The sequence below is a fragment of the Etheostoma spectabile genome, chromosome 3 (assembly GCF_008692095.1).
Source record: "Etheostoma spectabile isolate EspeVRDwgs_2016 chromosome 3, UIUC_Espe_1.0, whole genome shotgun sequence".
Taxonomy (NCBI): domain Eukaryota; kingdom Metazoa; phylum Chordata; class Actinopteri; order Perciformes; family Percidae; genus Etheostoma; species Etheostoma spectabile.
The window spans coordinates 29890732-29904137 of NC_045735.1; the positions used below are offsets into that span (position 1 = coordinate 29890732).

Here is a 13406-nt window from a genome sequence, read left to right on the forward strand (position 1 = left end):
AAACTTCAAATATGTGCTTAGTGAATGGATTTTTGTTGGCATTAAATGGTTCTTCTTAGGGTGTCTTCTTCGCCGCTGGTTTTGAGAAAACAATATGATGTAAACATTTGGAGCAAATATACACAGTATTAGTCCAAACACTGGAGGCCGAATGGCAAATATCTCCACAGCCACAGTTTGGGGCAAGGGAAACAATCGGGGGAATCTGAAAAAGATTAAACAAAAAGTGCTTTTAGCAGTTAATGTAGCCCATTGTCATTCATCAAATAAAAGCTGGGGCCTTTATTTATCTGAACCACAGAAGGTACCCAGTTTTTATTTGAAACAGGCTTATATTAGAGGCAGGTCTTTATTTCTAATCCATCTGTTTGATAAGTATAATTGTTTTAAATAATCTGTTTTAAATTAAAAACGTGTAGCATCCCAGTGGACAGAGAGCATTCATTTTTTAAGAAACGTTTGCAAAATTATCCCAATATACAACAAGAGCCAGATGGGTGAGAGAGCAATTTGGGTATGAAATAATCAAACACCACCACTGTGTCAGTTTGAACCCTGTAAATGTACCGGGTATTTATTTTACACATAGGTACTACAGTATTGCTGGTAGATTACGACAAGAGCATACTGTAGTTACTAGGGATGAGCAAGTACAGCATTGTGTGTATCTGTTCACCACATGAATTACCTATACCTGTATCTTTACTTGGACTGGGCGGGACCTAACCCGGAAGTGGGCAGGATTTAACCCTGAAGTGTTCAGATTTAACCCGAAAGTGGGTCGGGTAGTCTTGAAATGGGCGGGGCTTTAACCAGTATGTTATTTTAAGCATGCAATTGATTTGGGTTGATCATAAATTGTTATGTTTATTGCTGATTAGAAAACTATTTACATGACAGCATCAGCATTGAGCCTCAATGGTGTTGTCATGGAAACAAACAAACTATATGCAGAACAAGTTTTGCAACAACAAATACAACACATGCGGTTGCAATTATTAAGTAAAATGTAATGAACAAGAGTTTTCATACTCAATATAACTGTCTTTTTTTAACTTTTACTTTTTCATGATCAGTGTGATCGTTTTTTTTTTTGGTTCATTTTTTAAAAAATATTATTTCCCAACCAGTGTGTGTGTATGTGGGCGCCGTTTGTAAAGCGGCTCGTGCTGAAATAACACAACATGTTGTCACATTTAGCTTTAATATGTTGGTAGAAATTTTGAGGTCACTTTCTTTCACTTTACAACACTATTTGTCAACCTTGGAAATGTTTAAATATTATTAATCAAATATTAAATGTTACATCCGCTAGAATGTTAACTGGTTAAATCGAAATGCTAAATCTAAATGTTAATCTAATCTAAATGTTAAATCTAATCTAAATGCCTCCTAAATCTACACTAATTTACTAAATTACACCATATAAATGTTGAACTAAATATACCTATCACATTAATTGCAAATATGTCAAATCAATCTGTTTAATCTAAATCTAAATCTAATGTTAAATCTAAATATTAATCTAATCTAATGGTAAATCTAAATCTAATCTAAATGTTAAGAATCTACATATTAAATCTAAATCTAAATTTAATCATCTAAATCTATGTAAATCTAAAATCTCATCTAAATGTTAATCTACATTTTCGTGGAACTCAATTTTACGACTATATGCACACTTAAAATGCCGTAACGACGTACCAAAAAACTCGAGATGTCTGGTGTGTTACTAGTGCCAAATAACGAATAAAATCATCTCATCCGGGGATATGGACTCTTGACCTTGTAAACGTTAAAATAACTACCTAAAAATAATAAACACAGTTGGGAAAAGGTATTTGAAGAGTATTTGAGTTTTTTAGTGTCACTTTTATGAAATGGTGTTGGAATTATAGCCACTATAGCAGTGGTTCTTACCTTGTTGGAGGTACTGACCCCCACCAGTTTCATATGTGCATTCACCGAACCCTTCTGATGATGGCCAAGCGGGGCGTGTCATCACGAATCATATGAGTCGGGTGTGTGTTATGACCTCCGCCGAACCCCTGAAACTGACTCACCGAACCCCTGGGGTTCGATTGAACCCAGGTTAAGAACCACTGCACTATAGCCAGCCACGAGGGGGGGGGTCTGGTCATCACGTTCGCTTGCATTAAGGCCAGCAAGAGCCTATCCCTGGCCGCCCCCAACAAGGCACGGTACTGTTGGCCATGGTCACACTGCGAAATGTCTAACGAATCAGCTTTAGCCGAGAACGTCGGCAGAGTCGTCCTGGTGGCTGAACAAACTTTTCAACAGCGACAGCACCAGCCTCAGGGCCACCGCAGGCCCACTTCGGTAAGCATGTTTTCCAAATCTCTGAGCAAGCATTGGATTGTTGTCAAGGCTACTAACTAACTCTAGCTAACGGTAGCTGCCAGTAGATACTTGCTACTATTGACAACAATCAATGCTATTCTCCGTGTGATTGGAAAACATGCTTACCGAGGTGGCCTCGGTGGCCCCGAGGCTGTCGCTGTTCAATAAGTTTTGTTCAGCCACCAGGACGACTCTGCCAATGTTCTCGTCTACGCTGATTCGTTGGACATATCGCAGAGTGACCCATGGCCGACAGTAGCTTACCGTACCTTGGCGGGACGGGCGGATAGGCTCTACTAGCTGGCCTTAATGCAAGCAAACATGACAATCAGTCAAAGTTTTTAGTAATTAATTTAATATTATCGATTTAACATTTAGATTTAGATTTAGTATTAGACATTAGATTTAGATTTAATTTTAGATTTAACATTTGATTTAGAATTTAGATTTTGCAGATGCAGCAGCTTTGCTCAGTGCGAACGCTTTGCTGCTTGCATCCTGCTTCCGCTTGATATTTTGCTGATAAATCGTGCTTTTTTCCTCTTGAACACTATGAGCGAGCGGCTCTCTAGGACACTCAAAACACATGGACTCATACACTGTTTTTGTAGACTAGTAAGGCTATTGCCACATATTTTAAAATTTTTCTGCGTACGGGCCTACCATAGCTGCAAGCCTGTCCTACAGTGATTGTAGCTAAAGCTTAATAGCACAATGCCTGCCTTTCTCGTCCGTCAGAATACTCTACAAACTCCTTCAAAGCTTGCCTTCTGGTAAACCAGGTTCACCTTCTAGAAGTTGACGTGGAAGTTACGGATCTTGTGGAAATGACACGACTTTACCCTGGACCCATAACAATGGACAAAGTATGCTAACACACGGCTAATTACACCAACAAGCTACAAAGAAACAGAGTGGTAACTGGTAATACAATGCAACAATTGTCGGCCTCCCTGGAACTTCTGGTGCGACAGCCTAAGAGTAAATCATTTTGCCTGGGAAATGGGACGACTACCGGCCGGGCACAGCGCCCTGAGTTTGTGCTATGACCGGCTTGCCCTGCATATCATCTGGCGAGCGCCTCTTCAACCCTGTACCTAGTAGGACACAGCGCTTGGACAGCTGCAAAGGGAAAATAAGCAACAAAATGCCCCCCCAACAACCTGGTGTGCACTGGATAACAGATTTGCTCCTTCTGCTGCAAGACCTGGAACAGTCATCTGATGACCGGGAACTGCTCCATCACCACACAGCAGTGTAAGGACTGAGAGGCAATTCACAAATAAAAGCTACACACTGGGCCGCTCAAACCCTGATTGTGGGTACTCTGCTGTAAAAGATTTAAAAAACAGTAAAAAAACACCCAAATCACTATGTTTTCCCAAAGACAGTGTGTCTGACTTGACCCAAAAATCCAGATATCGTGGCAGCACACCCCCAACTGGAGAACATTATCTGCATATAGGGTCAATGATTTTGCAAAGCACCACGTCCTGATTGCTGAAACTGACTTTAGGGCACTGCTTGACACAGTCACCCCCCTAAGCGCAAATTGGTTTATTCAGTGGTCCTATACCGTCAGTCGAATAGAGAGATGAGAGATTCAGCGACTGTTGGACTAACAAATGGCTTTCAACTGAAATGTACCGTCCACTCTCTGAAGTTCTTGACAATTTAAACATTTTTCTGGTAGCGCAACATCTTTTTAAAGCAATACTTTCCTTAACAAGCCAGTAGTAAAGCTGTTCACCCTCTAATCTGCTTTACTTTCTGCGCTACACATCTGCTCCCTCTGCCAAGGTCCAAAACAAAAGGAAACACAACAAAGTGCGGCAGTGATCCATCACAGCCCCCGCCTTCAAAGATTGACCATGGGAGACCAGAGGCAGAGACACTAAACCTCCACTCCCCCTCTTTTCACCTCTCCAGCACCCCTCAAACCTTCCGCAACCCCGAACTTCTGAGATTCATCCGCTGTCTCTACTGATGTCTGCGCACACACCCTTTCCCTTATTCCCACATCAATTATGCACCCCTTCCTACCCCCATGGCTCAACCCGGCAAAAGTAAAACGCCAACACCACTACCGATGTCGAAAACTCCTTCCCCCAGACTGATAAGGACGCTTGTGTGCAAAATCTGGCAATGCACTATCTGATTGTGCCGGGCCTTGGCTGCGGGACTATGATACTATGACTCTTTTCAAGACAAGCCCGGGCCCTGTGGATTCAATTCTTCCTCAATTTCTGTTGTGATAGGTAAGAGGAAAAGAATGGTGAATAAGCACTTAACTGCAAACTTAGCAATTTAGCATCCTCCTCGTGCAGCTACAGCCTGTCCCCAAAAATGAAAACACACTAACACTAGCCTTACTAACGAGGTCTTTTGGCAGGAAAATCTTTTTATCAATGATTTTATTACTAGCACAATCTAGATTTTATGTTTTTAACTGAAACCTGGTTAGACCATAATACAGCAGCGCTGCTGTTCTCATCGAGTCAGCTCCCCCTAACTTCAGTTTTATGAGTGAGAATAGAGTGAATTAAAGAAAGGAGGTGGATCGCCATTTTTTTAATGACTCATTCCACTGTACGCAAATGTTATGGAAATTTTGTTTCTTTTGAATATGTGCTTCTTCAATTAAGATCTTCCCCTCAAGCGATGTTTCTAAATATCTACATGCCACCTAAATTGTGCAACCTCATGATGACTTCACTGAACTGCTGTCTATTCTGCATTAACTTTGATTGTGTAATCATTGCGGTGTATTTTAACATCATGTTGACAGCCCCCCCAGGACAGGGGGAACAGAGCTGTGTTGTGTTTTTTTGAGAACTATGGACTGACTCACATGTGACGGAGCCCACCCCACCTAAGGGCACACTCTGGACTTGATTGTCTCCAAAGGTCTGAACATTTCCAAGGTTGTTGGTGACTGACGTTGCTCTCGTCCGATCATTCCTGTGTTTTCTTTAACGCACTATCTCGGTGCCCAAAGTGTCCAAACAAAGATAATCAGAAAACGGTATAATCCTGAAAACACCATGACACATTTATACATCTTTTCCTCCTCCACACCAGCCCTCTCTGGCTATCAGTCAGTGAGCTTGTAGATAATTTCAACTGTACAATTACAAATGTTATTGATGCCATTGCCTCCCACTAAGGTCAAAGTTGTATCTGGTAAACGAGATCTCCATGGGAATTTCCTACTGGTGAGAACAGAAAAAAAGAGAGTTAGGAAAGCAGAACGCAGGTGGCGAAAACATTCTCCTGGTCCATAAACCCTATAAAGAAGACTTCGCTTTAATTTGAACTGAGGAATGCAAGAAGGTCCTTTTTCCTCTGATATTACTCTAGAAACAAATAATTCCCGTGCTTTGTTTGCTTACTGTTGATAGGTTTCAAACCTCCACAGTACCAGTAGCATCTGAACTTTTACTACCAAGGCCTGCAATGACGTTTGCCTCCTTCTTCAAAGACAAAATTCAAAAGATTACAAACAGTCAGTGCCTCCATATCAAGTCCATGATATGTGTTGTCACAGTGTTCAAGCAAAAATAGTTCCAATATGACAGAATTTCACACGATCAACCATACCAACCCTGGAGGACTTATTCACATCTGAAAACCCTCGACCTGTTGCCTTGATGTTCTACAAACTGGACTTTTCAAAAATGTTTCCAATTGTTTGACTTCTGATCTTCTACAGATTGTGACAACTCTCTTCTTTCAGGTATCTTTCCACAGGCCCTGAAACTGCCGTAATCAAGCCATCTTATAAAAAGAACAACCTAGACAAGTCACTAATGAACTATGGCCAATATCAAACCTTCCGTTTTTAAGTAAAATCATTGAAAAAGTAGTCTTTCAACAACTCAACCCTTTCTTGTCCATAGCAACAGTTTTGATACCTTTCAGTCGTGTTTCCGACCACACCACCACTGCAACGGCTCTTGTCAAAGTCTTTAATGACATCCACCTTAACACAGATAATGGCAAAATTTCAATCTTAGTATTACTTGATCTCAGTGCTGCTTTGACACGGTCGACCACACATACTACTAGACCGATTGAAAACTGCGTTGGCCTTTCTGCTCAGTACTAAACTGGTTTGAATCCATCCTAAGAATAGGGATTACTTTGTGCCTATAGGTAATTATGCATCTGAGCGTAAAAATGACGTGCGGAGTTCCGCAAGGCTCCATTCTGGGCCCTCTTCTGTTTAACATCTACATGCTTCCCCTGGCTCAGATTATGGAGAAAAACAAATAAGTTACCATAGTTATGCGGACGACACACAAATTTCCATAACCTTATCGCGCAGGGACTATAGTCCAATACAAAAACTGACAAGTGCATCGAACAAATAACGGCTGGATGTGCCCAGAACTTTCTAAATTAAATGAAGGAAAAACTGAGGTGGTGTTTTTTTGGAGCAAGAGAGGAACGATTAAAGTCTGAGTCTGCGCTCAGCTTCAAACAACAATGTTAAAAACAACAGACAAAGCCAAAATCTTGGTGTAGTCATGGACTCAGACCTGAACTTAAACAGCCACATTAGACAATTACAAAGTCAGCCACTATCACCTTAAGAATATATCAAGGGTTAAAGGACTTATGTCACAGGATTTGGAAAAACTTGTCCAGCCTTTATCTCAGAGACTTACTACTGTAAGGGTCTTTCCAGGTCCCCTAAAAAATCAATCAGACAGCTGCAGCTGATTCAGAACGCTGCTGCTCGAGTCCTCACTAAGACCAAGAGACTGGATCCATCATCACTCCAGTTTGAAGTCTTTACACTGGCTTCCTGTGTCTCAAAGATTGATTTCAAAGTACTCTTGCTAGTTATAAATCACTAACGGTTTAGGTCCAAAATATATTGCGGATCTGCTACTACACTATGAACCACCCAACCTCTCAGGTCATCTGGGACAGGTCTCTTCTGTCCCCAAGTCGAACTAAACAGGGTGAGCAGCTTTCATTTCTATGCTCCTCATATCTGGAATAAACTCCAGAACCTGTAGATCCGCTGCTACTCTCAGTTCTTTTAAACAAGGCTGAAGACCTTTCTATTTGATGCTGCCTTTCTTTAAATGACTAATCATTCTTTAAATTCTTATGCGCACTGTAAATTTTATTCTTGTGTTTTATTGTTTCTCTTGTTTTTAACTGTCTATTCATGTGTTTTACCGGTTTTTAAGCTTGTGATTTTTAACTGTTTTTACTTGGTGTTTAAGCTGTTTACTGATTTTGTGTAAGCACTTTGAATTGCCTTGTTGCTGAAATGTGCTATACAAATAAAGCTGCCTTGCCTTGCCTTGCCTTGCCTAGTTTAACTTTATTTAGATTTACATTTAATTTAGATTTAACTTTAGATTTAGATTTAACATTTAGATTTAGATTTAGCATTTAGATTTAACATTTAACATTTAGGTGTAACATTTAATATTTGATTTAACTATTTAAAATATTTCCAGTTGACAATATTGTTGTAAATGTGCAAGAAAGTGACCCTCAAATTTCATACCAGTTTTTTTAAACATTATTTAAAGCTAAATGTGACAAAATGTTGTGTTATTTTCAGCACAAGCCGCTTTACAAACGGCCACCCCATATGTGTGAATGTGGTTTCTGTGTGGGTGTGTGGTGTGTTTGTGCTGTCTTGTCTGTCGAGTGAGTATACACAGAGAGAGGAGAGAGAGAGAGAGAGAGAGAGAAAGAAATATAGAGGGGGTGGGATGTGTTCTACAGATTAAATAGGCCAATGTTGTTTTTCAGATCTGCATTAACTTTAATGAAGACCAGTTGTTCCACATGGCTAGGTTCTAAGTTTGAAGTACTCTCTGTATCACTCATTATTCTGTATCACTGATCATGAGAAGGGGGGGAGGGTTGGAATGTGTTTGTGTGTGTGTGTTTTTGTGTGTGTATCTCAATTTGTAATATTATTTATTTATACCCCAACTCCCTTTTATTTTACTTTTTATAAAATATAGCATGAAAGTTTCAGACACTCTGCTAATCTCGTCAGCTCATACTTCTGTTTCTTCCAGTCTCTGATTCTCCTGAGGTCAATGTTGAAATTTCTCGCACCTTTTTCACCCAAGTTTTCCTCCCCATACTTTAAAACTCTTTTTGTGTTGTTGTTGAAAAGTCTGTCATTCTCTGCTGTCACTAAATGAGACCCATGTTACCTCCAATGTAGCTACTGCCATCTGTTGGCACCTGCACATTACTACATGGTACAGTGCTGCGTAACACACATAGCCGCACTGACTAAAAGACCGGTAGGACAGTACTTTACATGAGTATCGTAATCCAGAAAAACAAAGTGTGGAAAAAAGAAAGAATATATTGTTGAATTTCTTAAATTAAATTAGTAAAAATGTACATTACGATAAACTTGCACGATGCACATTATGTAAAAGGCACTTATGAGATTATCCACACAAATTTTTCCTTAATTTGAGGCCGGCCTTTATTTGTCCGTGTTGACCACGCCCCTGGCCACTATCAGAGGCCCGGCTTTTAAATGACTACTGGTCTTTATTTAAGGAATTATGGTATATTTGATTTTGTACAGTACAAAGGCTATGAATTAGGAGAAAAACAAATACCTGTAGCATTGCTAATCTCTCCCTCGGGACACGGTATACAGTCATAACAACAGATGGGTTTTCCTTTCTGCAGCAGTTTACGACTTCCTGGAGGACAGCTGTCAGAGCACACTGACACAGGAACCTGGCATATAGAGAGAAACAAACTCATACATATTCAGGTGTGTTCTTAAACTCTGAGCATTAAAGGATATGTTCAAATTTGTACCAAGTCTGTCTTAAAACAATACCCCTATGTCAATATGTCTGAACTGTCTGAACTGGAAATACAGGTGAATATCTTCCAAAGTTACATCGTTTAGAAAGCCTCTTTTTTAAAGAAAATATAAAGTCGGACTCTCAAAATACTGTAACTTTGGAATTTCTTTACAGCCAATCTAGACTTAACAAACATGGACCAAATACACATATCCTTCAAGATCGCCAAATTTTAATATGTTACATCATTGCTTTTGTACTCCTTACTCGTGTTCCACCATCCACCCAGGTGAGGTTCCTGTTGATACGGAACTTCTGGCCCACCGGCAGTGATGCATCGTAGTGCCCTACTGTCACAATCTCAATACTGCCACTTTCACTTTTTTGCCAGTTAACCAGCTCGTATCTGGCCACAGGATCCCCGTTGGCATCAAATGACACATCATAACCATTTTGGGAAAAATATACTTTCTTCAGCTGAGTAAGAACCTGTCGAAATGAGATAAGAAAAACAGTGTGGGAGAGCCATTAATTAATGTTAAATAAAATGAATACCTAATTTCAGAGAAGGTACATTACAGCTAGAAAAGGCATCAGGGTTTTTCCTTATATTCAACTGACCTCTTTGGATTCTATCCTGGTGAATTTGTCACACTGAGTTGTAGAATTTGTTTCCTGACACACTGCTTTATGAATGGCATGAGCTATTGCATAAACAGCCTTGTATACCATGTTAGTGATCCGGAGCTGAGATGTGTCAGTGTACGGGCTCTGGAGCGTCTTTATGTTTTCAGTTCCGTCACACACACTCTTATCTGTGGCTGTACCTGACACACAGAGACAGAATTATCATTTTTTTATGTTTATTAATATTATTATTGTTATTAATTAATTTTTGCTTTTCTTAACCTGCCAAACATGGCTATTTAATAAAAATGCTAATTTCACATTACATTTCAGAGCATTGTTTTGCAGACATTTCTTTTTCTATTTATTTATTTTTATTGTTGCTGTTTCAGTTTCTAAGGCCTATTTGTTTTAAGTATGCACACTAGCTCACATTAACACAAATCAGGCATAAGAAAGTCACAATAGTAAAAGGCAAACAATATTCACACCTTTTCCTTTGATGAACTACCGGTTTTGATGTGTTATAATGAATTATTTTAAATTATTTTCAGTATAAAGTAACAGCCTAATTAGAGCTATAGACTTTAACTAACACATCTGTAAATACAATATTTAATCTTTATTGAGCTTGGTGGCCTAGAGACTGTCTATGTACAACTTTCTCACTTTTCCATAGCCTGCAGTTGAATGCATCCTCCCAGAACTCAGTAAGCACTGGAGAGGCAGCCACTTTAGAGGGAGAGAGATCCAGCAAGAAGTCTCTCAGACCTGGGATGACGGATCGCTCAATTCCAAAACCGATGGCTCCAGAACAGAAGCTGAACCTCAGCATGTCTGTGGTTGTTACCCAGGATTCACTGCCTATCCACTGGCGAGGTGGAGAAGGCTCAAGCGACAGCTCCTCCAGCAGAAGTCTCAGGTCTCCAGATGATGCAAATGTGACAACAACCGTAGCTGTCGACCTTGAGAGAAATTATAGTGCATTGCATTAGGCCTATAGCAGTAAAAATATTAAATTAGCATTTTAAGATATGTAGCAGTATAGTTCGTATAAACATTAGATTTACTTTAGTATTTGGTCTCACTGATAACATTATCAGTATTACATAAAGTCACGTATGGAAAAAAGATAATTTCCAAATTCTGAATAATATAATAAAACAATCTTCCATCTTATATTTGCCTAAACAATTGTGCTTTTGTGTCCAGACAGTCAGTGTAGGCACAGGGAACGTCAAACCTGCGGATTACATCAGCTACTCTCTGGAACCTGCTACGTGGGTGGGTCCGATAGAAAGATTCAGAGTATTCCACACATATCCCCTCTCTGTGTGCAGCGGCCAAAAAAGACGCCATACCATTATTGCCATAGTCTGAATCTGACCGGACAGCACCTATCCAAGTCCAGCCAAAGTGTTTTACCAGCTTGGCCAGCGCTTCAGCCTGGAACTGATCACTAGGGACGGTTCTGAAGAAATTTGGGTACTGCTGCTTATTGGACAGACATGCACAAGTGGCGAAATGGCTCACCTAAAGGGAAACAAAAGTGTAAATATTTACTGGGAAAGGCACATAAAATTAGCACTGGTCTATATGACAAAATAATTCCCAGAAATCCAAAATATTTACTTGAGGGATGTTAAATGACCCGATAATGCGCGACATGCTGATGGATGGCGTGGACCCAGACTCACCAACAACTGCCATCACCATACCAGATTGTGAGCAACTGTCACCAGTGTAAAACACCGGGTCCAGGCCATTTGAAAGCTGGAATGCCACATGCACCGTCACGGGCACCGAGGCGCACGAGTCGTAGATGTGATAACCGAGTTTGATTCCTGGCAGCAGCTCCGTGCTGTTGTTTATCTCCTCGATGGCAAAGATCATTGCACGTGAGAAGCGCAATTCACGGGTGTTAATGCTGCGCAGAGACACTTAAATCACTGTTCAAATTTACAAATCACTATTTTAACAGAAAATACATATAACGGAGGAAACAGGCACCAGAATCCAAAACACAGGATTAGATAACTGTCCAACATTCACAAATATCAAAGGTAGTCGTTATTTTTCATCTAGCTTAACAATAAAAAATCACTTGTTAAAGAAACGCATGTTAAAAAATACAAAAAATCAATTTCCACATCTAGTATTTTACATGTAGTATTTTCAATCTAGTATTTTCACGCATATATACTACTGATTGGAAATGTATATGAAAAAAGATACTTTTTGATTCAATACAAAACCATTTTAATACATACAAATCTAAAACTTTCATCCCCCCACATGTAAATCCTCTTATCCCCACTTCTCCTTCTTACTAACCTTCCTGTGCAGCTTAGTGGCTCAGGCATGGTGGTGTAGTTATCCTTCACTGTGTAGTATGGTGTATGGAGGAAACACACCACCATAACGTAGTCACCATCATTGCAATGCAGGTATACGATGTGTACCCTGGAGCTTACATTTCACAGATGAAGTCTGAGTGCTGACCCCAGCACCAGTCCTATCCTCTGTAAGCCCAGCCCTTTGTTTAACATCATCCACAGAATCATTAAAGGAAACATCTGACTTCAGCTCACACAAACCCAGAGACAGGATCAGACCAATACAGAGAGCGGAAATCTCCATCCCTCAATATCTGGATGGGAATACTGTGTCTTTTCACAGGTTTATATAGACTTTAAGACAGAACTTTCCCTCCTACTACCGCACGTCAGACAAAGGATGTCCTCACCCATTATACTTTGATGAAATATTGTTAAAGCATATTTTTTAGGCTGCAAGTACAATGTAATATGCATTACATGTCCATCTATCTTTCAATGTAAACATGAGATATCTTCAAATTGTTGGCCTACTCTTTCATTTTTTTTGTTATGTTTGAGCTCATCACAGTCAAGTCTAACAAATGTGCACCTTTAATGGGTTGTTCTGTTTATTTGCATATTAAGTAAGGAAGATACAGGGACTTTTCAGCATAAGGCAACACAACCTCTTGAAGTATTTTTATGTATTGAAACTGATCCATGATCCCTGGTATGCGACAAATAGGCCCAATAATACCACAGTATGAGAAACATCGCCATAACATGATTTTTGGACCACCAGGCTTTACTGTCTTCACAGTGTACTGTGACTTGAATTCAATGCATGTGGGTTGTTGGAAAAACTGTCTGCGGCCCCTAGACCCAAAAAGAACAGATTTGCTATCATATTTCCAGAATGTTGCACCATTTCCCCTTCAGCCAGTCAGTGTCCTTAACCAAATCTCACTCCGTAAGCAAATTTTACTCCTTAAACCTCTGTTGTTACGAGCTCAACCGGTGACAGAGGCGTTATCCGAGTGTGTCGAACAAGCAGACTTGTGAATGTCAAAGACGTCCTCTTGCGGCAGATCCAAGGGTGTTGATTGGGTCCCGTCAGTCTGCCCAGCTGCCATCCCCTTCCCCGAAAGCTTGACGAGCCAGAAAGGCTGCCGCCTGCCGTAAGCTCTATAGATGGCAGGCAGGCACAGAGCTGACAGGAGGCATCAGGAGTGGGTGCCAGGCTGGCGTGAGTGGCACGGAGGAAGGACTCGTAGCTGGGGTG

General features: G+C 40.3%; 1 protein-coding gene across 1 annotated transcript; it reads right to left on the minus strand.

Annotated features, from left to right (window-relative positions):
• Nucleotides 1-128: 128 nt before the first annotated feature.
• LOC116687037 (vomeronasal type-2 receptor 1-like) lies at nt 129-12241 on the minus strand. Its single transcript, XM_032512131.1, has 8 exons — nt 12141-12241; nt 11439-11733; nt 11050-11339; nt 10476-10771; nt 9801-9994; nt 9447-9668; nt 8982-9105; nt 129-205 (listed from the first exon to the last, which is right to left on the minus strand). The coding sequence occupies exons 1-8, from the start codon at nt 12224-12226 to the stop codon at nt 129-131; spliced, it is 1584 nt and encodes a 527-aa protein (XP_032368022.1). The 5' UTR covers nt 12227-12241.
• Between the last annotated feature and the right edge of the window lie 1165 nt (nt 12242-13406).